The sequence below is a fragment of the Caloenas nicobarica genome, chromosome 16 (assembly GCF_036013445.1).
Source record: "Caloenas nicobarica isolate bCalNic1 chromosome 16, bCalNic1.hap1, whole genome shotgun sequence".
Classification (NCBI taxonomy): Eukaryota; Metazoa; Chordata; class Aves; order Columbiformes; family Columbidae; genus Caloenas; species Caloenas nicobarica.
The window spans coordinates 14,831,057-14,852,542 of NC_088260.1; the positions used below are offsets into that span (position 1 = coordinate 14,831,057).

At 46.8% G+C, this 21,486-nt stretch overlaps 1 protein-coding gene across 3 annotated transcripts; it reads left to right on the forward strand.

Annotated features, from left to right (window-relative positions):
- The first annotated feature begins 1,254 nt into the window (after positions 1-1,254).
- MAJIN (membrane anchored junction protein) lies at positions 1,255-20,685 on the forward strand. Of its 3 annotated transcripts, none has more exons than XM_065646412.1 (12): positions 1,255-1,329; positions 2,412-2,525; positions 2,651-2,775; positions 6,014-6,059; positions 7,311-7,386; positions 10,023-10,148; positions 11,497-11,528; positions 12,325-12,434; positions 14,920-14,974; positions 18,584-18,656; positions 19,073-19,217; positions 20,329-20,501. In XM_065646412.1, exons 3-12 carry the CDS (start codon positions 2,675-2,677, stop codon positions 20,372-20,374), a joined length of 810 nt encoding a protein of 269 aa, XP_065502484.1. In that variant the 5' UTR covers positions 1,255-1,329; positions 2,412-2,525; positions 2,651-2,674; the 3' UTR covers positions 20,375-20,501. The 3 variants fall into 3 exon arrangements, with proteins under 3 accessions (XP_065502484.1, XP_065502486.1, XP_065502485.1); XM_065646413.1 differs by lacking the exon at positions 1,255-1,329 and adding an exon at positions 20,571-20,685 and having other exon boundaries at positions 1,974-2,525; positions 20,329-20,401; XM_065646414.1 differs by lacking the exon at positions 2,412-2,525 and having other exon boundaries at positions 1,291-1,329.
- The last annotated feature ends 801 nt before the right edge of the window (positions 20,686-21,486 follow it).

Consider the following 21,486-nt stretch of genomic DNA (forward strand, 5'->3'; position numbering starts at 1 on the left):
CAGCGGTAGGTGGGCAGATGGAGAGGGACAGTGCCAGAGGCTGGAGAGTGACCCGAGGGTCCCTGCGTCGCTGGCAGCGTTTGCCCTGATGACAAGGACAGTGGTGCAGAGGGACTGAGCCGATTCCTGTGATCCTGGTGCTCTCCAGGGACATCCAGTGGCACCCAGGACTAAGGCTGCGCCAGCCCTTGGTGCACCTACACGGGCTTTGCCTTGTGCTCGGCGCTGCTGGCCAGCCTGTTCTTGCCGCTGGGCCCGTTACCAGCTGTGTCTGGGCCAGCCCCGCGCTCGGGACGGGACATCCCACATGTGAAGCGTTGCCTGGGGTTGCCCTGCAAGTGGAGCAACTCTGGAGTGTTTTCCTGCTGCTGCTGCTGCTCCTGTCCGTGCGGTGTAGGTGGTGGTTTCTCTCGCAGGTCTCCGCCGGTTTCTGCCCGCATGACGTGACCCCTTGGGCTCCATTTGTGCAGCCCTGCCCCGCATGCTGGGGATGGAAAGCAGTGCGATCCTGCTGCACCTGCCATGGGGACAAACCCAAGGGGAAAAGGGGTGGGCTGGGGTGGGCGCCGTGGGAGGACAGCGGGGCTGGGTGGGCTCTGCGCGGAGCAGCGCCCGGGGCTGTCCCTGGCAGGATGCTGGAGGATGCCGGTGCCTGCTTTTTCCGGGAGCAACAGGCAGAAGGAGCTGGACAGGAGCATGAGGAAGGGCAGCTGCCAGGCTTTGTGCTCCCTGGGGACACTCGGGGCTCCCAAGGGGCCAGGACGGGCTTTACTTCCTAACTCGCCCCATTCTCGTCAAGATTCCTGCTCTGACTTCACGTGCATTTAAGGGTGTATCGGATAAGCTTTGTTTCCCATCCTGCAAAGTTGACACTGGCTTCCCTGGAACAGATGAACAGGAATCTTTTCTAGAGCTGAACACAGACACCTTGTGAGTGTTGGCATTCGGCTTTTCCTAGCCTGCTCCTGCCAGCATATGATGGAACTATAGATTTCGTGGAGACCTGTTGGAAAGTTACAGTCAGGGAGAGTATTTGTTCCTCCTTCTGGACAAATACGTTGGCATGGTTTTTCTTGCATAATGCCCACTTGATCTGGAGATGTTTCCCTTGGCAGGCTGTGCTGTTGCTCTACGCGATGCTGTATATGGGACTGAGCGAGAAGACGAGCCGTGTGTCCAGGGGCAGTGGAGCTGGAGAGGGAGCGGGGCACCTGTCCTTGCATGACCAGCGAGCTTTTGGAGACAGGGACTGTGCTTCGGGTTCGCATCCGTGTAGTCCCTGAGTGGGAGCCCAGAGCCGCCACAATCGCGACGAACAGCCCTCTGTGTGTAAGCGAACAACCCCTGGGCAGCACAGTCCTGCCGCCCAGCCCCTCGCCGCCCCCAGCACCCCGAGGAGAGCCCGGCCTCGCCTGGCACGGCCGCCGGGACCCCCGCGCCCCGGCTCGGCTCCGCTCGGCTCGGTTCGGTTTCGCTCGGCTGCGCTCGGCTCCGCCCGCGGGCCCGGCCCGGCGCTGCCTGAGGCCAGGGCCGGGTGCCCTGCGCGGCGGGCCCGGGGGCAGCGGCGGGGCGGGGGGCAGTGCCGGGGCCGGGGGCAGTGCCGGGGCCGGGGGCAGCGGCGGGACGGGGGGCAGTGCCGGGCCCGGGGCAGCGGCGGGGCGGGGGGCAGTGCCGGGGCCGGGGGCAGTGCCGGGCCCGGGGGCAGTGCCGGGGCCGGGGGCAGTGCCGGGGCCGGGGGCAGCGGCGGGGCCGGGGGCAGCGGCGGGGCGGGGGGCAGTGCCGGGCCCGGGGGCAGCGGCGGGGCGGGCGGCAGTGCCGGGGCCGGGGGCAGTGCCGGGCCCGGGGGCAGTGCCGGGGCCGGGGGCAGCGGCGGGGCCGGGGGCAGCGGCGGGCCCGGGGGCAGCGGCGGGCCCGGGGGCAGTGCCGGGGCCGGGGGCAGTGCCGGGGCCGGGGGCAGCGGCGGGGCGGGGGGCAGTGCCGGGCGCTCCTCCCGTCTCGCGGAGCGCTGGGCTGCCCGGTGGTCGCCAGGCCGAGCCAGCCCGGGGGCCTCTCAGGCCGTCAGCCGGGCTGAGGAGGCGGCGGCATCTCCGCTCTCGGCTGGCCGGGGCGCTGGGCCGGCGTCCGCGGCGGATCCCGGCCCTCCCTCAGCAGGCCCGGGCAGCCCCGGCCCCTTGCGGGCTGCCTGCCGCGGTCCGGCGGGGGCCGGGGGCAGCCGGGGAGGCGGGCGGGTGCGGAGGGAAACGGGTTTTCGCCGGCTGTGCCCGCGGGGGCTGCGGGACCCACGGCAGCCGGGGTGTGCCCACAGCCGGGGCTCAGTCACAGGCCGCGGCAGCGCCCTGCCCGGGCTTCCTTGGCAGCCCCTGGGGCGAGAGGCGTGTGAAGCTTCAGGGACGTTGTGGTGACATTTGCAGAGCAGCGCGGCTGGCGGCGGAGCGGCTCCGGGTCCTCTCTGGGCCCGCTCCAAAACACCGGCTGCGTTGGAACAGGCGCTTGAATCAGCAGTTTTCTGACTGTAGGAGATACCGGTAGGAAACGTGTTCTCTCTGCAAATGTCCTCTAGAGGAAGAACTGCACGTAGTCTTCTTGTATGACGCGAAGAGATGCGGTGAAGGGTTTTAGTAATTTACCTTGGACTCTCCTGCTTTCCTAGGCTGACATTCAGGGAGAAAGCAAGATGTCATTGAAACCATTTACCTATCCATTGCCTGAAACAAGGTTTCTTCACGCAGGCAGGCTTGTGTACAAATTTAAAATCCGGTATGGCAACTTCAGCAGGTAAGCGTGTTAAAGCTGCGAAGTCTTCCTGCAGTTTGATGGCTGCACGTAGCAGTGAGTTAACGTGAGACCTTAAATTCAGATTGTGGGGGCTCTTTGCTTCCTGCCCTCTTTCACTGGCTATGAAAGTGGTCCCTTAAAAGTTGCTTTTACACATGCTGAGCGTTGGCCTGAGAGAGTGATTTGAACTGTAAAAAAAAAAAAGCTCCTGTTTCACTGCCATGTGTGGATTTTGTGGTTTGCTGGAAAAAGAGGCAGTTTTTACTTACAGTATTTTGAAATTTTGTGTTTAACTGAGAATCTCTAGAGCCTTTGTGGTGGCTTATCCCCAGCCAGCACCTAAGCCCCACATGACCACTCACTCACTACCCCACAGTGGGATGAGGGAGAGAATTGGAAGGGTAAAAGTGAGAAAACTTGGGAGCTGAGATAAAGGCAGTTTAATAAGTAAAGTAAACGCTGTGTGTGCAAGCAAAGCAAATAAGGGATTCAATCACTGCTTCCCAGTGGTGGGCAGGTGTTTAATTTCCAGGAAATCAGGGCTCCATAACACCTAATGGTTAGTTGGGAAGATGAATGCCATAATGTGGAGTGTCCCTCATTCCTTCTCTTTCCCCCAGTTTTATTTCTGAACGTGACATCCTATGGTCTGGAATATCCCTTGGGTCAGTTGGGGTCACCCATCCCAGCTTTGTCCTCTCCCAACTCCTTGTGCACCCCCAGCCCACTCACTGGTGGGTCGGTGTGAGGAGCAGGAGGGGCCTTGACGCTGCCTGAGCTCTGCTCAACTTCACTAAAACACCCCTGTGCTATCAACACTGTTTCCAGCACAAATCCAAAACTTAGCCCCATCCAAGCTACTACAGAGAAAATGGCCTCTATTCCAGTCAAAACCAGCACTGCTTTGGAGCTCTGTACTCCACATACGTACTTATTTCTTTGGCTGTCTGCTGTTTGCAATGTGCCTTTCCTTGGCCTTGCAATCTGGCATTCAAGTGTGGATGCAGGAAGAGTCTTGGAAACTCTCACTGACTGCTGGCAATACATATTTGTTGTGCTCTCAGGACTTTTTCTCTCAGGGTTCCCTTTTCACTGCCACTCCTATTTCCGTTGTGTCAGTGACAGACCTGTCCTGTTGTTTTGAAACAACAGCGTGCCTCTCCTGCAGGCAGAGGGACTGAGCTGGACTTTTAGGATAAGTGCTTCTCCCAGTTTCTAGAAGGCACCGTAGTGGCAAGCCTGAGAAATGAAAGGAGAGTATTTGAAGCTGTGGTACTGCTGGCATGCAAGGAAGAGAAAGGAAAATAGCCTTTGGGTGTGCAGGGGCCAATGTACAGGAGGGTTGTGGGAGGTGATGGTGGTGTGGAAAGCCTCAAACTGAAGTTCTAGTTAGTAGCCAGCAAAGTAACTAAAGCACAGCGTGCCAAGTAGTCTGCTCAGATGCCAAACAAATAAAGAGGATGATCTTCTAGAGGTGAGAAAAAGACCTTCCCCAAGGGTATTGCCCTGGAGGGTTCTGCTTGTGTCTACAGTTCAGACACGCAGAGATAATGGGCAAGTGCTTTTGTGAGTGGGCAAAACCTTGACCATCTCACTTAAGGAGCTATGGGGCTTTGAATTTGTGAGGAGACTCAGAATCCTGGGGGATGCAGACTGTAGTAATCACAGAAGCTTGAGCTATTCTGGCAAAAGGAGATGGAGCTGCTCAGGTTTAAGGATGGTATTTCAAACCACGTCCTCCTGGATTGTAACCTGCTGAAGGAGTGTTCTGTAGGGCTCAAACTTGGTCTGAAAGTTTATGATTTGTTGCTGTCTCAGCCTCTGATAAATAATTAGGAATGATAGTATTCATAAACATTAATAAAAAACCTCCAAAACAGTGGCTCAGAATACTCTGTCTCCCTGTGTATGTCCTTTGAGGCTGTGATAATCAGCAGACAGCAGTTCAAGGTTGATGCCCTCAAAGGCTTTTGGGAAGTCTTGAGGTTGAGGTTAAATCTCTTTTCAGATGGTGGCAAATGTGCAGAAACTGAGATCCTTTTGAGTCACCAAGTGTCACTGCATCAGAGAAACAGGCAAGCATTGTGCCATCCCAACCCCCTTGTTTTCCTGGCAATGAGGTTGCAGCAGAGCTAATATGCCGTGGGCAGTGACTCAAGCATCTGCCTCAGGAGAGGTTTGATGAGTGGGAGTAGATTTCCTTTTGCAGTCAGCTGTGCACAGATGTTGCCAGAGCCTGGGTTTATTCTGGAAGTGACTCTTGTCAGCTGCAGAAGAATTGAAGAGAATGTGCTATGAACATCATGCCAGTTAGACCGTCTCCACACCCAAAGCTACAATAAGTCTTGTGCCACCCTTGTCTCATTTTTCCTTTGTTGAAGTAGGCTGGCTCTTTGAAATTCTGTTGCATGCCTTGATTTTGGGATGAAATGATGAGTTGAAACATAATTGTTTCTTCTGATTGGCGTTTTGCTGGAATAGTGTCAGATCCGGGAGAGTTAACCTTCCTGCTTGTTTTGTTCTTTGGGTTGATTTTGGAGAGTGACACTTGTCTGTGTTGTTGTATCAAGATCCTTGAAATGCTGCTCTTGTCTGTGACTAAACTCTTTCCCTCAGTGTAATCCCTTTGGAAGGCACTGCCAGTAGTGTGCGTATGATTCTGAACAGCCTGCAGGTGTTTGATCTCTCCCCGTGCATTTTATTGTTGGCTGATACCTAGCAGCAAACAACTTTTGAGAAGATGGCTTACAAAAGATGTAATTAATATTTGGGAACAAAGTGTGGTGCAGACAATACCCAACTCCCAGCATCACAGGACCCAACTCCAGTGCTGTGAAGGCCCGTTCCTCTGCAGTTTGCACCGTGGAGGGGATTAAGAGACACATCCTGCCAGTTCCTTCGTTTAGTCCCTTGAGCAGAATGGCATCGCAATAGGCTGGAAGACAGAGATGCTGGTTTGTGGGCAACTTGTCGAAAAGCTGATCCTAAAAATGACTGAGGGTTGACTGAAAAGATCTGATCTCTCTTCCATTGTATCCTCAGACACATAAAATGCAAATGAACAGAAAATTCACTTCTCTTATGGAATAATGGATGTTTTTTAAGAACAATAAACTGCCTACTTCGTATGTTCTCTGTGCAATGGGAATGGTGTTTTGTTGCTGTTTAAACTCTAGCAACGAACATGTCTCCTTTGCTGTTTGATTGGGATGGGACTAACTCTCTCTTTGTTTCATAGCGTTCCTGATCTGGACAACACTGAAGGGGCTGTCAAGGAGTTAGAGGTAGGAGATGAAGCTGGTCCATGGGACCTTAGCTGGATGTTAGGCCGAGCAAAATCTGTTTGTTATGGGACTTAGGACATTTTTGTCAAATGCAACATTTCAAGTGCGAGTAATGGGGAACTTTTCTGGAGAGGAGGGTGAAAAAAATGAGGTAAATGAAAAATGTCATCAATAGGCAGAATTAGCAGAGAAGAGCCATGCTTTTATTTGAGACATCTCAAAGAAGCTACTGACTGTTAAAACTGGACAAATGACAACTCCTGTTTGTTGAGCTGCTTGCGCCCTGTTCCTTCCCGATTCCTGTTTGGATTCATTCTGCATTAGGACTTTCCTGTGGTTCCTCTCTCAGCCTCAGACCTGGCCACTGCTTTTAACTTCTCCAGCTTGACCAGCAGTCAAACCCTCCTGTTTTTTCAGGAGTGGTGACAGTTCTGGTGAGCTGTGCTAAATTGCACGTGCTTTCCTTGTAGTTGTGGAGCTAGTGGAACCTGTGGATGTTCTTTTAATGATGCCTTTACTTTGTGACCGAGCTTGGTCACAAACGATGAGTTCTGTTTTTGCCATCTTCTTCCTCAGACAGAAGAAAGCCCCTTTCATTCCCAAGGAAATGAGGCAAATATGTTGCCTGCTTAAGAATGCTCCTGCTACTTAATTTTTAAAAATCTTCAGAGTACAGTAATAGCATTATGAAAATTATTGAAATAAAGTTCTGATTTTAATCAATATGGAAAATTATATATATATTTTTTCTTTTTCACTTTTGAAAATATAGAAAGGTATTACCAGAAAAAGTTTCCCATTTGTAAAGCAGGAGTTTGTTTGGGCTGAATTACAGTTCCTTTGTAACTGGGTCGACACTCAGAAAAAGAGGAATATGTTTATTTTTGAAACAGGGCAATAGTACATGTATTTTGCTAGAAAAAAAGGAGACTTCTTACATTTAAAACTTCTTAAATTTAAAAACACTCCTCCACTCTCCATAGTACTGCTCCTATGGTATTTCAAGATGAAGATATTAATTCCTTTAAATTTCTCTGAGCCTGTTAGTGCAGCACACTCTAAGGTGATGGGAGGGAGTGGGGTGAAGAAGGGGAGGAGGAAAAGCAAAATATCTAGAACTTGCTCTTCCTTGATTCATGCAAACTGTAAAGTAAATTTATTTTTTTACCAAGCCTTGAAACTGTACTCGTCAGTGGAATTGTGGCTATATTGTTAATATTCTTTCTCCCTTTCTTTTTTTGGCCTCTCCAGGAAGCGGTTCGAGTAATCCTTGGAAATCTTGATGATTTACATCCATTTTCTACAGACCACTTCACTATCTTTCCATGTATCCTTTCTTTCCTACTCGTAAAAGAAGAGATTCAATGACTTGTACCTGTTGGTCATTGCTTAATTTGACATTCATGTCTAGTAGTGTGTAGATCTTTAGCTGGAGGATGACTCCTTTGAGCTTTGCAGTTTTACATTAGCTGAAGATCCCCCTCAGCTGTCGCCTGCACCAGAGAACTGATGTGAAAAGAGTGTTTTGCCGTGTTTTCGGATGAACACTGCTGCGTTCCAAACCAGATTTACCCAGAGAAAATGAAGGTGTCTATATAAAGTCACAGGAAGACCACCTAATGTGATTGCAAATAAAGCTAGTGCATTGCTTAGAAAGATTAATAGCCCATGAAACAGCCCTTACAGGCTCAGCAATGTTGGCCTGTTAGTAGAGAAGACTGCAGTATTTTTTTTGCAAGGTACATTAGGATTAAATCACTTCCATGAGCCTCTGAGATCGGATTGTACCTGCAAAGCTGTCTTCAGTCTGTACAGGAAGAAGTTTGAGCTTGAACTTGAGAGAATGTGACAGTGTTCCTCTGAAATCTTACGTTGCCTAGAGGGATGTTGAGTATAAAAGTTGGGGTTTGGGTGGGAGCAAATGTGCGTGTATTTGTACACACCCACAGGGATGGCTGAGAGAAGCCAAAAGCACCTCAGAGAGTGAGTTTGATGAAGGGAAGTAGTTGAGCTGAGGTAGTTGGAACACCAGACAGGCGTTTGAACACACAAAGCCTGCAGGACTGTCATCCAGTTATCCTGGTCACCTCTTCAATGTAGTCTTTGATGTCTACAAATAAAAGTGAAGCAAATGTCCTTCACCCAGTATTCACCTGATTTTGCACATTTCCCTTACTCCTGTGGGACCACTTACCAGAGTTTTTCCTTCTTCCCTAAAGTTTACAGGGGCATTTAGCTGCCGTCAGTCTGGCCTGCTATCAGAAGACAGCGCTGTAAAAGCTTTGTGCCATTGCATGACATAGGCATATGGAAGTTAATATTAAAATCTTTGCATGTGCAGGTTTTGTTGAGTGTAGTTTCCTGGGGATTTCACTTTTGGTTGTAAGTGCTGAGGGATTTGGGGTTGGGTTATTCTGGCCAGCAGCTTTACTACAGGCCCCTCCCCCTTCTAGGTGTTTTTTTCATCCAGGTGCATCAAGGGCCAAGCTAGCTAGCTAGCTTTCATCTCGTGCTTCTTTCTTGTGCAACTGGGCAGAATTCAGCTGTGTCTACCGCGTATCCTGCAGTTTATTAATATAAACTGACAATAATTAAATGAAAGAAATGGTAATCGTCAATTAATGTTTCTGTTGCAGTTGCTGTAGTGTAAAGGGTTAAGAAGAAGTTACTCTTCTGTGGCTCTTTTTGAGGAGAAAAGGAAGTTAGTTGAATGAGAAGCCTTCTCAGGCCCAAGGTGTGTCAGTCAGTGAATCAGATCAGGCCCTCTGGCATTGCCTCCCGTGATTCTGGGTGCCCAGGAGTAATGAACTCCCGTGTGTTTCCGCCTCCAAGGCATTCTCTTCCAGTCTTGGGAGTCTGCATTACTGCCACACCTCCTAGGAGGAGACAAGAACGAGCTCCTCCTCTTTCTCTGTCAGAAGCAGGTACATGTGACAGCAACTTACTCCTGTTCCTGCCGGGAAGAGAAAGTAGGCAAGAGCATCGTCAGACAGGCAGCACCCAAATGAACCAAGCCTCTTTGTCGGTTTGCTTCGCAGCAGGTCAGCCAGTTTTGGCTGCATGCTTGAGGAGTGTTTGATTTACGAACCTGTATTTTTAGGGCTTGAAAGTCCATCCACATGCCCAGCCAGCACTGGGCCCTGGTGAGAACTGCAAGCTCAGAGGCCTGGCATGGTGAATTATTGTGCAATTTGTGTGTTGTGCTGTAGCACGGCTCTTAGTTAATCACCAGCTGTGGGAGTCCTTGAAGCCAAACTCAGGTGAGCAATTTCACCCCTTAAAGGAACTGATTGTGTCAATGTTTTGCCTAGGCAAACCTTGGGCTCCATCTCCGGTCCTCTGGATATTAGTTTCTGCTAGCAAATGGACTAAAGGGTATTAATTTTACCTATTTCTTCCTGAGATCAGAGGCACGTAAGGAGGCTGCTGTATAGCATCATCCATTCTTCCACACATGAGCTCCCAGGTGTCAGAACTGCACCCACCTGAAGGAATGTCTGTAACTGTGGCTCTTGTCATGTCAATTCTCTTTTTTCCTCTCATTTTAAACCATGAAGTAAACATAGTGGTGCTACTCCTATGAATCCTAGTGCTTGACAATTTTAAAAATAATTTTTAAGATAATTACTTTTTAGTTAGGAAAGCTGATGGGGTTTTATTCATAGGGTTGGAGAGCTTGGTGTGTTGTTTGTTGCAGGGGAATGTGAGGATTGGAGCCAGATACAGTTAAGGAAACACAACATTATTGATCCAAGTGACTGATGGGAGAGTGCCACTGGGATGAGTGTTTCTTGTGATGTGTTACTAGTGCTTTTGCACAAAGTTCATACCAACAGGTTGTATTTGCTCCCTTAGACATGTGCAGTGTGGTGTGACTTTGGAAGCTTATGAGAAAACATTGTCAGGACTCCTGCTCCTTTGCAATGTTAGTGCTGTGTTCCTAAGTCTTATCATCATTCTCAGATTTGAGTAAATGGGAGAGAGTATCAAAGATGAGATTCAAACATGAGAATGTCCATCTCGTGCCTTATCCCTACATTTGCACTATGTATCTGGAACTAAACTCGTTTCAGCAAAACACGTCATGTGGTAAGTCACTATGGTTATATTTGGATAATTTCTGGAAACATATATGATCTATGTCTTATTTTTCCCTTTCCCTTCATCTGCTCTGCCTTTGAATTAGAGGGAGCAAAACTGCGTGCAGTATGGCTGTACTGTGGATTTGAAATAGAGTGTAACAATGTTTTCTCTTTGTCCTGTGTTCCTTTTCTAAAATGTCCTGAATCTTGCTTTGCCTTTTCAACCACTGCTGATTATTCTGCTGGTATTTTTATGAAGCAATGCCCAGTGGCTCCCAACCTTCGTCGTTTAATGTCAGTAGGCAGGCTGGAGCCAGCACATATATGTGGAACGCATGTTTTCCTTCCTTGTATTTGACTACATTTGTGAACATTGAACTTCACACTCCTTGTTTCTATTTTCCTGAAGAAAGAATGCATTTGTTTTTCTAAATAGTGGTAGTAATAATGGTAATAATGTCTTCTGTGTAGTTAGCAACTGTCATCGCCTCACTAGTATCTCATTTTCCAGGTTTTCTAGGAATTCCCTGAACAGCCTCAGGCCCCAGCTGAGACCTCTGTGGGACTCTACATTTAACCTCCTCTGATGTGAAAACGAGTGTTTATTCTTACTATTTCCTGTTCTGACTATTGGTCCCTGAGAAAAGTTGCTGTTTTTTCTTATGAATGTTTAGTAGATAATCTGGTCTCCTTCATAAAATGGACAACTGGTCATTTCTTAGTCTCACTCATTTGCTTGCGTGTAGTGTCCCCTACCAAATGTACCATGTTTGCATGTAAAAACTTCTAAATGCAGAGAATTCACTCACTGCCGTGTACGCCTTGTTTCAGTATTTAATTGCCTTCCTCAGATAGTTGTACAGTGTTTCTGTTCTAAAATTATGCAGAGCATAACGTGCTGTTACTTTCAGGCACTGGTGTTTCCAGTTTCTGTTGGCAGGGATTTTTCTACAAGAAAATATGTGTGGATCCCATGCATCAGAGATTAGCTGACCAATATTCTGTGGAGGTTGTGCTCCAGATGTCCTTGGATCTTCCATCTGGTGCCCAAAGCACAGAGTGATGCTGAGAGTTCTTCGGTTCCTTTTTCTTTTCTGAAGACCCCTTCAGCTTCTTCAAGAAAAGCAATTGTCCCCATCCCATCACATGTGGTGTTCATAGCCCAGAGTTCTAGTTCTGAAAGAGCTGTATTTGCTGTTTTTCGATTTCAATGTATCATATACAAGTCCAGCATTGTTTCTAACTAGTTTATCTTGTTCTCACAAAGTGACGTGTGATGCAAAAATGTACTTTTAAATTGGTTAAAGAAAGTCCAGTCTAAATATTCACCAAATTTTATAATACTTCTGTTACAGGTAAAGACACAAACAAGGCCAGTTATGAGCGTGTAAGTTGTGTGTGTGGTTTTGTTTTGCTTTGTTTTAAATTTATTTTCTAAATAATCTGGAGAAGGAGAATATACGTAGGCAATGCTGCGGTTCTCCTATTTCTAGGTGTCAGTTGGGCAGTGTAAAGTGGCACTGAGTTCTCACCGAGAACCATCTAAGTTGAGAGGAATCTTCCTGTCGGTCCCAGCGGCCTAGGAGTGAAGTCCTGCCTCAGGACCCGAGGGCCCTGCTGGCTTCAGTTCAAAGTGTTAATATTTTCTACAAGTCTGATCTGTGCTGTCCAGTGGTTTCTCCATTATGAGAGTCTATATGAGGTCAATATTGGTGAATAATTAAGGCATCTCCTAGGTACTGTATATGTCATAAATAACAAAGTTAGGCTTCTTTGGAAAGTTTTAGTTTCATGAGAGCTCAGGCTAAGTTTGTTTTCAATATGGGGAAGTGTCTGAAGATGGAGTGAATAAGAGAAGATGTTCTCTCCAAATTGCCCGAAAGAATTTTTTCTCTCTCTGCTAGCATTACATCCTAGGCCCTCCTCTGAAAATGGAGCAAAGAGGATGTCCTGGAAAGCAGTATTTTTTGTTTAAAACTGTTGAGCATAGTTCTCTGCATGGCCTCTCCGTGCTTATCTTCTGTTTGAATAAGGAAGCTAATCTTTTATTCCTGAATCATTTTTTTGTTTTCATTGTGTAAATGTGAACAATTTTGCGGAATATGAATTAACTCTTAATTTTCTTCTAAAATAGAAAAGTCAGAATCAATTTTTGTCAATATCAAGTTTGCAATGTTTTGAAGGTCAAGAGAAGAAGTGAAATGTCAGAAAGTACTGCATTGAAAGAGACCATGAAGAGGAGAAGAGTGGAAGTCAGAGCAGGGAGCTCATGCCCACAGTCGAATCTGGACAGGTCAGTTGACTACAAAATAGTCTTCCAGGGCACATGTCAATATTTTTAGTGTCTCTTGTACCTTCCTTGTATTTAATTCCTGTGTAATCCTTTACTCCATTTTTCTTTTTCCTTCTCTTCTATAGATGACAGTCTAGGGAGCATTTTGCCCGTATTTGAAGAAAAGTTGTCCTATGCTTTCAGGTTGCCATCCCGTTGACTACAGGTCTTCCTATATAACTCCTTTATGTTAATGTGACCTGTAGAATCCCAGTGAGATGAGAATGCAGCAACTAGACAAAGCAGTGCACTGGCTTGCTTAGCTGAGCCAGGGATGACAAGGGAAGAACTGAGAACAATTTTCTAGCTGCCTCGCAGCCAGTTCCTCTGAGTCGGCTGGTGAATGCTGTATCTCAGCCCAAGGCTGACAGCAAAACACATTGGAGCTTAATGTTTTCAAAGTGCTTTAAAGTCTCAGGGAATTGCACATGTTGTGAGTATTATCACGCATCTTTCATGTTGGTTTGTTTGGTAACTAAACTCCTCATGGTGATTCCAAAGCAGATGTCTATCTCTGGATTTCAGGGAATCATTGAGTTTGGATGGGACCTTTGATATCAAGTCCAACCCCTCCTGCTAGAGCAGGGTCACCCAGAGCAGGTTGCCCAGGATGTGTCCCCTCAGGTTTTGAGCAGACTCCAAGGATGGAGACGCCACAACTTCTGTGGGCAACCGGTTGCAGTGCTTGACCACAGTTGTAGTCAAAAAGTTTTTCTTGTGTTCAGATCTAATTTTGTGCTTTGCAACTTGTGCCCTTCGCTTCTTGTCCTGCCAGAGGTGCTGCTGAGGAGAGCCCAGCTTCTTCTTCTTCATTCCCTCCCATCAGGTGTACATTGATAAGATCCCACTGAGCCTTCTCCAGGCTGGACAGTCCCAGCTCTCAAAGCCTCTCCGCATACGAAAAGTGTTCCAGTCCTTTTTCTGTCTTTGTGGTCCTTTCCTGGGCTCACCCCATCGAGTCCCAGTCTCGTCCTACACAGCCCAGTCTGGGCAGAGCGCCCAGCCTGGCCTCAGCAGCCCTGGACAGAGACGAAGCATCACTTCTGCTGCTGACAAAACTCTTCCTAACGCACCTCAGGGTGTCGTTGGCTGCCTCCAGCATGAGGGTGCAATGCTGGCTCATGTTGGCTAACTTAGTTCTTGACTATCTTTCAAAGGCAGGCCCAAGATTAGTAATAGACTAGCAGGCTTCTTTCTTTCATAGAGTGTAGCTTTTAAATAAAGAAAATGCCTCTCTGTACTTAATATTCACAAGTATGTGGCAGACAGTCCCAGAGCTAGTGTTGTGATCGGAAGTGTGTTTTTTTCACCTCTCCCCTTCCATGGTGATGTAAAAACTATGTCAAATCATCTCCCTTGTTGCCTTGTATTCGACCCAATTCCCAAATGTGTTTCAGGCAGAGATCATAACAGAAGAAGTGTGAAGCCAGTTCTTTTCCTGCTCATACAAATTTTGTCCTTTCATTGCTTTCCCCCTCCCCTTTCTCAATTTCTAGTCCCAATAAAACTGCTGTAAATGAGTGAAGAATGAGACCAAGATCCAGAACGCTTTCTCATCTCTTTTAGCCAACTCATGAGTTGTAGATTCATAAGATACAAGGGCAGAAAAGGCTATTTCATGATCCAATCTGGCAGTTTTCTTTTATTGATGTATCTTGTCTCATCACATGAGACTAAAACAGCAAATAATTCTGAAGTGTATTCTTGAGTTCAAAACTAAATTGATGAGGCATGAACTTTAAGCCTTCTGTCATTTTTTTTCCAATTACTCTGTTAGACTGAAGAGCTCATTCAATCTGAGCATTGCCCTCCTACTCAGGATGGAGTTTGTCTGCTGTAATCAGACCACCTCTTATCATTTTTCCTTTTGGACAACCTCTTTTGCTCTTAATTTCTCACAGGGAATTTGGATTTGGCTTTTCTTGGGCTGCTGTTGAGTGCTGAGCTAGCAGAATCTCCAAGTGTCACTCCCCAGTGACACTGATCAGCTCAAAGACCACTAGTTTGTGTGTGAAGCCAGGATTTTTCCCCATGTGCATCACTTTGTACCTCTCTGTACAGTTTTCTGTGGCATTTTATTGCTCCATCACCAAGTCATGTAAGATCTTCCTATGGTTCTTTGCTACCTGTCCTTCCCTTTATGTCAGTAACCTTGCAGGATTTGCAAGCTTTCTCAGTTTGCTGCTCATCCCCCTTTCCATGCTGTGTAACACCTTTTTTCTCTTTAACTGCTTGTTGGTTTTACTAGAAAAGCAGGAAGCCAAATACTGGAATGAGTGAGACTTTGAAACATGAGTACAAATATAGATTAAAGGTATAGATGTTGTTGGCTAGAGGTACTAAAGCCTTGATTTCTAGTGAAATACTTGGAGTCACCATTTACAAGATTGCTTCCTTTTTGTGACTTTTTGTAAACTCAATTCTTACTTGTTTGCCTTATTTTCAGAACTGGAGCTGAGTGTGTTCACCATAAGAGTAAAGCAAAGCACGGATTTGAAATGGTAAGCTATAGCACATTCAGAAGGAGACAACTGGATCTGTTTAGTCCTAGATTCTTAAAGTGGCAAGCATAAAAATGCCTTCAGGTATTTTTTCCCTTTTCACCTGCATCACCTGCATTGAGACATCTTTGATTGCTGCTCCTCAAACATAGCCAAGGGATGAATTTTACAGGGAGGTGACACAAGCTTTTGTAACTGTCAAGCTACGAACTTGAGGGTTGAACTTGGCCTCTCAGAGATGAGCGCGAAGGTTGCCCTTTGTTGTCTTCAGGACTCCAGTCCTCTTTTATCTCAAGTGCCCTGTCGTGCAGAACTGCATGAAGAGCCAGCAGTGGGTTCTGACACCTTGAGACTGGCTTCAGTGTGAGTACTTGCAACTCCCCACCAGCGTCCTTTTTCTGTGCACGTAGCCTTGCAGGCATCTCCCTCTTCTTGAAAGAGTGACATGACTTTTCTCACTATGGCATCGGAAGACAGATGTACAATAGGATTGTTCCAGAAGGATTGGCAGTTGCTTTTTAAAACCGCTGTTCTCCAGAGCCCTCGTCAGGAGCGGGAGATGATTTTTCTCTTAGCCCAGAGGCTAAAAGGCTGCTCTGATGGCTGCAGTTAGGTGCACCCTTTAGGTAACATGGTCTTCCCTGACACCTCTGTTCTGCTCCTCCTGGCTGTTGCCCATCCTCCCAAATGTCCCAGTGCATTTCTTCCAGTTTCTGGCTACTGATACGCATGCTAAATTTAGTTGAAATCCCTGCCACACTATCACCTTCCTGGTCTTGCTCCCTCTCCAGCTCTTCAGAGAAAGACTTTTCTGAGGAGGCAAACTCATTCCTCTTGGGATTGTCTACAAAGGAAGCCCAAAACTTTCTCAGCAAGGAGACTGCCTGGCAACTCCTCAGGAACATTCAGTACAGAAGAACTCTAGAACACAAAGCCTTATTTATCTGTAAGACCTGTATCACTTCTTTCCTGCCTCAGCTTACCTGTGCAGGATTAGTGACAGGTCTGTACACATGTCATTTCTGGCTTCTTTCCTCAGGTGCTCCAAACACTCTGTTGGTGGGATAAGGGTCATCCTCTGAAAGGTGATTGTTTTATTCCCCACTTTGCTGTAATCACTGTTTCCGTAATGCTTCTGCTTCTTGTACAGTGGCCGAATTTCCCAAACATTAGAGTCTTTGAAAGGCGGAGCTCCAGATTAGCCTGTTGGACCCTGAGGAGCAATGTGGTAGGTGGTAGAGACCACTGTAACCTCATCGTTGTGTTAGCTGATGCAGGAAGACATGTCCTGAGCTACTCCCAGGTAAACTGGAACTATGATGAATGAATCATCAACTCCGCAAACTCCAGTCAAGGTGAGAAGAACAGATGCTCATGTCACCATGACATGTACCTGAAATTTGCACTAGTCAGGGCACCGTTACACTGAGAGGACTGTCCAGACACAAACTGTTGTGTTTATGAATACCAGAGCAGATGTCACGAGCACTGCATGAAATGGACAGATGACCTCTCCCTTATGTGCATTTTATGAGATCAGAGGCAGGTACTTCTGTGATGTGCTTTCCATTCAGTTTGCTCTCCATCTGGTTTCTTCGTATTCAGGATTAGAAGAAAGATGAGGTTTAGGAAAAAAACATATCAGTAGCACCTGTGCTTCCGCAGGATTCTTCTGATCATTCCTCCAGGGTTCTTGTTCAGTTTATCAGCAGTGTATGACTTTGTATCCACATCCACATGGTGTTTCAGAATGCATCTCAAGAAGGGAAGGGTCTTGTTAAACATGAAGGAAATCTGTCTACTTAGTACATGTAGGACTGACTTTACAACACGAGCACTGGATTCAGGAGGAGCACAGAATTGCCGCAGTCACATGGCTGTTCAATAGATTGCATTTTCAGCTCTCATCCAGATGCCTTCTAGGCTTGCGATTTTGACAGTGGGCTGTCTGGTCAGCATGGCTGGAGTTGAGCCCGCACATCTTTCCACTTACCAAGTGCACCAGTAGAAGTCAAAGAAAGAAAGAGAGCTGAGAGATGCTCAGCCTGTTGCTGCAGATAATTTTCCTAATTCAGTTAATGCTCTGAGGCTAAACTGCATAGATCTCAGGCCATCTGAAGTTTGGTATTTTGCAGGAACCGGAGCTTAGTGCGAGAGAAACGCCATCAGGGAGTGGTTGTATTCTTCTCTGATCTTCTCTCTATGACACAGTTGGTTTACTCCCTCTTAAAGAAGCTTACATGCTGATTTTGTCGTTTGTGGTACTTTGCGTTGCTGCTAGCCTTCCTAATGTGTATTCCTGGCTCACCTCTTGCTTCTGGAGCTTTGCAATGTTGTCCCTTCCCTGTTACTCTGTTTCCTACAACTCTGTCACAGCAGGACTAATGTCTAATGACACCAAGCTGGGAGGAGTGGCTGACACGCCAGAAGGCTGTGCTGCCATCCAGCGAGATCTGGACAGGCTAGGGAGTTGGGCGGGGAAAAATTTAATGAAATATAATAAGGGAAAGTGTAGAGTCTTACATCTGGGCAGGAATAACCCCAGGTTCCAGTACAGGTTGGGGAATGACCTATTAGAGAGCAGTGTAGGGGAAAGGGACCTGGGGATCCTGGTGGACAGCAGGATGACCATGAGCCAGCACTGTGCCCTTGTGGCCAAGAAGGCCAATGGCATCCTGGGGTGTATTAGAAGGGGGGTGGTTAGTAGGTCGAGAGAGGTTCTCCTGCCCCTCTGCTCTGCCCTGGTGAGACCTCATCTGGAATATTGTGTCCAGTTCTGGGCCCCTCAGTTCAAGAAGGACAGGGAACTGCTGGAGAGAGTCCAGCGCAGGGCCACAAAGATGATTAAGGGAGTGGAGCATCTCCCTTATGAGGAAAGGCTGAGGGAGCTGGGGCTCTTTAGCTTGGAGAAGAGGAGACTGAGGGGTGACCTCATCAATGTTTATAAATATATAAAGGGTGGGTGTCATGAGGATGGAGCCAGGCTCTTCTTGGCGACAACCAACAGTAAGACAAGGGGCAATGGGTTCAAGCTGGAACACAAGAGGTTCCACTTAAATTTGAGAAGAAACTTCTCAGTGAGGGTGACGGAACACTGGAACAGGCTGCCCAGGGGGGTTGTGGATTCTCCTTCTCTGGAGACATTCAAATCCCGCCTGGATGCCTTCCTGTGTAACCTCACCTAGGTGTTCCTGCTCTGGCAGGAGGATTGGACTAGATGATCTTTTGATGTCCCTTCCAATCCCTAACATTCTGTGATTCTGTGATTCTAAGGGCCTATATTGTTCAGTGGCTGTTATTGCCCACAGCACCTCTGTTGATGTTTTTTAAAATCTCTTTTTATGCCATAGCTGCTGCTTATTCTTTCACTATCTGATATGTTAAAGTCTGCTAAATGAATTGCAGCTTTATGTTAGGCCTGTGAATGTCCTGAGGAGGGAGGGGTACAAATATATTGGTGGAGACAGTCCTCATAGTATCAGAAAAAAAAAATCACAGAACAAGAGGGTAGGCCTTGTATTTTAATTCTTAAAGCAAACAAACAAACAAAGATCTCACATACAATAGGATTTTACGTTGTGTAACAGTTCTTGGATTCTTTCCTTTCAGAATTCTTCCAAGGAAAATGAGTGTGAGTTGAGTCCAGCATCCCTTACCGTGGACTGTAACCAAATGAGTTCCTGTAAGTAAGGAATTCCTGAATTGTTTCCTTTAAATTGGTCATCTTAAATCAAAAGCCACAAGGATTACATTTGTATTAGTTTTCCTTGAAAAATCATGTTTGGTATTTTCCAGCATATGAGATCAGGAATTACAACCACTGTAAAGTGGTAGGTCATCAGTCATTTTGGCTGAGACTGTCTTCCTGCGTAACGAATTCCCAGCCATAGAGCTGGGCTACGTGACTCTTTCAGAGCCAGACAGTGAGATGGGAGCCTGTCTCCAAATCAGTCTGCACTGCAATTGCTTTGAAAGCTCGTGGGTGTCACATCAGTCCAGGTCTGGGCCCACCTCTCAGTTTCAGGGTCTGTTGTTGGGTGTGCAGGGAGTGTGGAGAGAGCGAGCTTGTGTCTCTGTTCTTGCTGCTGTTTATTACAGGGGAACCTGTGGAATCTACCCTTGAACAAAGCGCAGCAACCAGTCAGGCTGAGGGTGCAATGCAGCTGCTGGAGCAAGTGAACCAAATGGTAAACAAAGGAAACATGGAGTCAGAAGGAAGAGGTCTCTCAAAATTCTGGAGAAGGTACTAATCCTGCAGCTCTGAGCAGATGGAGTGCTGGCTATATCAAAGCCTGTGTCACAGGCTGTGCCTGATTCTGGCAGTTCAAGTGATTCTACATGATCTTGAAGAATGGATTCCTCCTTTCTGTGGTTAAACCGAAGTCTCCCATGGCAAAGGAATGTTCACAGATGTCCTTTTGTCTTGTGGGAAGGTGCAACATTCCCAATAAATGTTCCTCTTTTGAGCTGCTTTTGGGGAAAAACCTCCTGGGGGAGGATTACTGACCTCAGTCACAGCCCTTATACAATGGGGCTTTTATCAGCTGAGGAGTGCCATCTACAGCCTGGTTTCTGAGGGACTAAAGCACTCCCTCGTCTATCAGGGCCTTTCTGTCCCATTAAGGTAGGTATGACCTTTATTTGGCCACTTAGCAGCTGCAGACTTTGTGACTTTGACTCCCAAAGGTACCATTTCAAATAGAAATTACAGTGACAGTGCAAACAGTTGCTGGGCATTGTTGACTGAACAAGTGCTCTAAAGCTGTTGAAGCTGTATTTGGCAAGAGCAGTCTGTCCCCATCTTTTATTATCAGTCCCCTTTTAAGTCCGGAAAGGCCACACTAAGGTCTCCCCGGAGCTTCTCTTTTCCAGCTGAACATCCCAACTCTCTCAGCCTGTCCTCCCAGCAGAGCTGTTCCAGCCTCGGGTCATTTCTGGGGCTCCTCTGGCCCCTCTCCAGCAGGTCCATGTGTGTCCTGTGCTGAGGACCCAGAGCTGGACCAGCATTGCAGGGGGGTCTCACCAGAGCGGAGCAGAGGGGCAGGATCCCCCCAAACCTGCTGCCCACGGGGCTGGGGATGCAGCCCAGGGTGCAATCGACCTTTGGGCTGTGAGCGCATATTGCCGGCTTTCACTCACCATCATAACGTATGCCAGTCTCTTTAACTATTGAGACTAGACCATTATGGCACAAGTTGTTATTTTTGTTCCCTCTGTCTTTTCAGTTGTCGTCTGTATTATTTTGTGCTGGGGTTGTGTCTTTCTGGTGGACAGAAATTACCTTGTTATTACAGTTCTCAGGGAAGTATTTTAAGTATAATGTGCTCTTTTCTTTCCTCTTCTTGTTTCCCTAGCATAATCTTTTCGCCACTGCAGCATCTTTTTGGTGGAAAGAACTGACCTGGGAGTACTAATTGTTGTGGAAAGGTAAACTTGTAGTGTGAATGTCGGGTTCTATTGTTTCTCTTGTAATTCAGCTTTTTCACACTGCTTGTCTCAGCTATTAAATGCTTTAAATGAAATTCTATTTTGTTCACATTTTCAAAGTAATGTTCTTAAGATGTTGGATTATAATGTCTTTTTCTTCTCAACCTAGAGTTTTTGGAAAAAGCAACAAGCTTTAAGATTTTGATCCTGAAGTGTCATAAATAGTGACTTTTACATTTAAAAATCATTAGATGAGATTCTAATAAACAAGTATTAACTTAGAACTGCGTGCTTTTTTTTAATCAGTCTTACCAAGGCAGAAAACACTCTTTCCCTCCAAGAAAAAGCAGAGATTTCTATTATTAGATGGACTCCTGTGCTATGCTTCACAGGATTAAAAAAGTCAACATTGGTGAAAATATTTTGGATTAGATTTTACCACTGGACTACAACTTGCATAATTATTTATGTCTTCAGTATGTAGTGGGATGCAGCTGGGAGTTAAGATTTCATACATGCCTAGGGCATGCTCAGGCAGCTTTTTGCCATCATGCTAGTGCATTTACAATAAACCACCATTCTTCAGCCACCTTCTGAGCTGAGACACTCTAAGCACATTACATGCACAGCGCTCATCTAACACGTAACACTGAGTGGTTGTTACTTTACCATTAGCAAAATGTGGCTGTTTAACTGCATCTCAGTGGTAATTTGTCTGTCAGAATGAGACAATACTCTAATTGAGTCAGATAATGCATCATGTGGTATGTTTGGCTTCTTTCCACCCTGGTCCATGGGTTATATTCCCTACATACTCACGTTTTCCTGCCTGGGCTCCCATCAGCAGTGAAACAATGCTTTCCCTCCAAAAAGAAAGGAGGAGCTGAGAAACTAGTTCGATTTATCCTGTTTTTCTTAGTCCTGTCCCACAAACACTGGTAAAGGCTGAGTGCACCAGGATCCAATCCCCTGTATTGGAGGACTGTAGAATGAGACAGTGATGAGCACCAGGAAATGGTTAAAGAGTTGACCAGATGGATGGGAAGCCATAAGTAAGGGCAGATGTCCATGAGTTGTTATCTTCT

What these genes read in the sequence shown, in the direction of transcription:
- MAJIN (XM_065646412.1), top strand. Translation starts at nt 2,675, where the DNA reads ATGTCATTGAAACCATTTACCTATCCATTGCCTGAAACAAGGTTTCTT. An exon ending in CCACAGTCGAATCTGGACAG is followed by an intron (nt 12,435 to 14,919) that starts GTCAGTTGACTA and finishes CCTTATTTTCAG; the next exon opens with AACTGGAGCTGAGTGTGTTC. An exon ending in CTCTCAAAATTCTGGAGAAG is followed by an intron (nt 19,218 to 20,328) that starts GTACTAATCCTG and finishes TTGTTTCCCTAG; the next exon opens with CATAATCTTTTCGCCACTGC.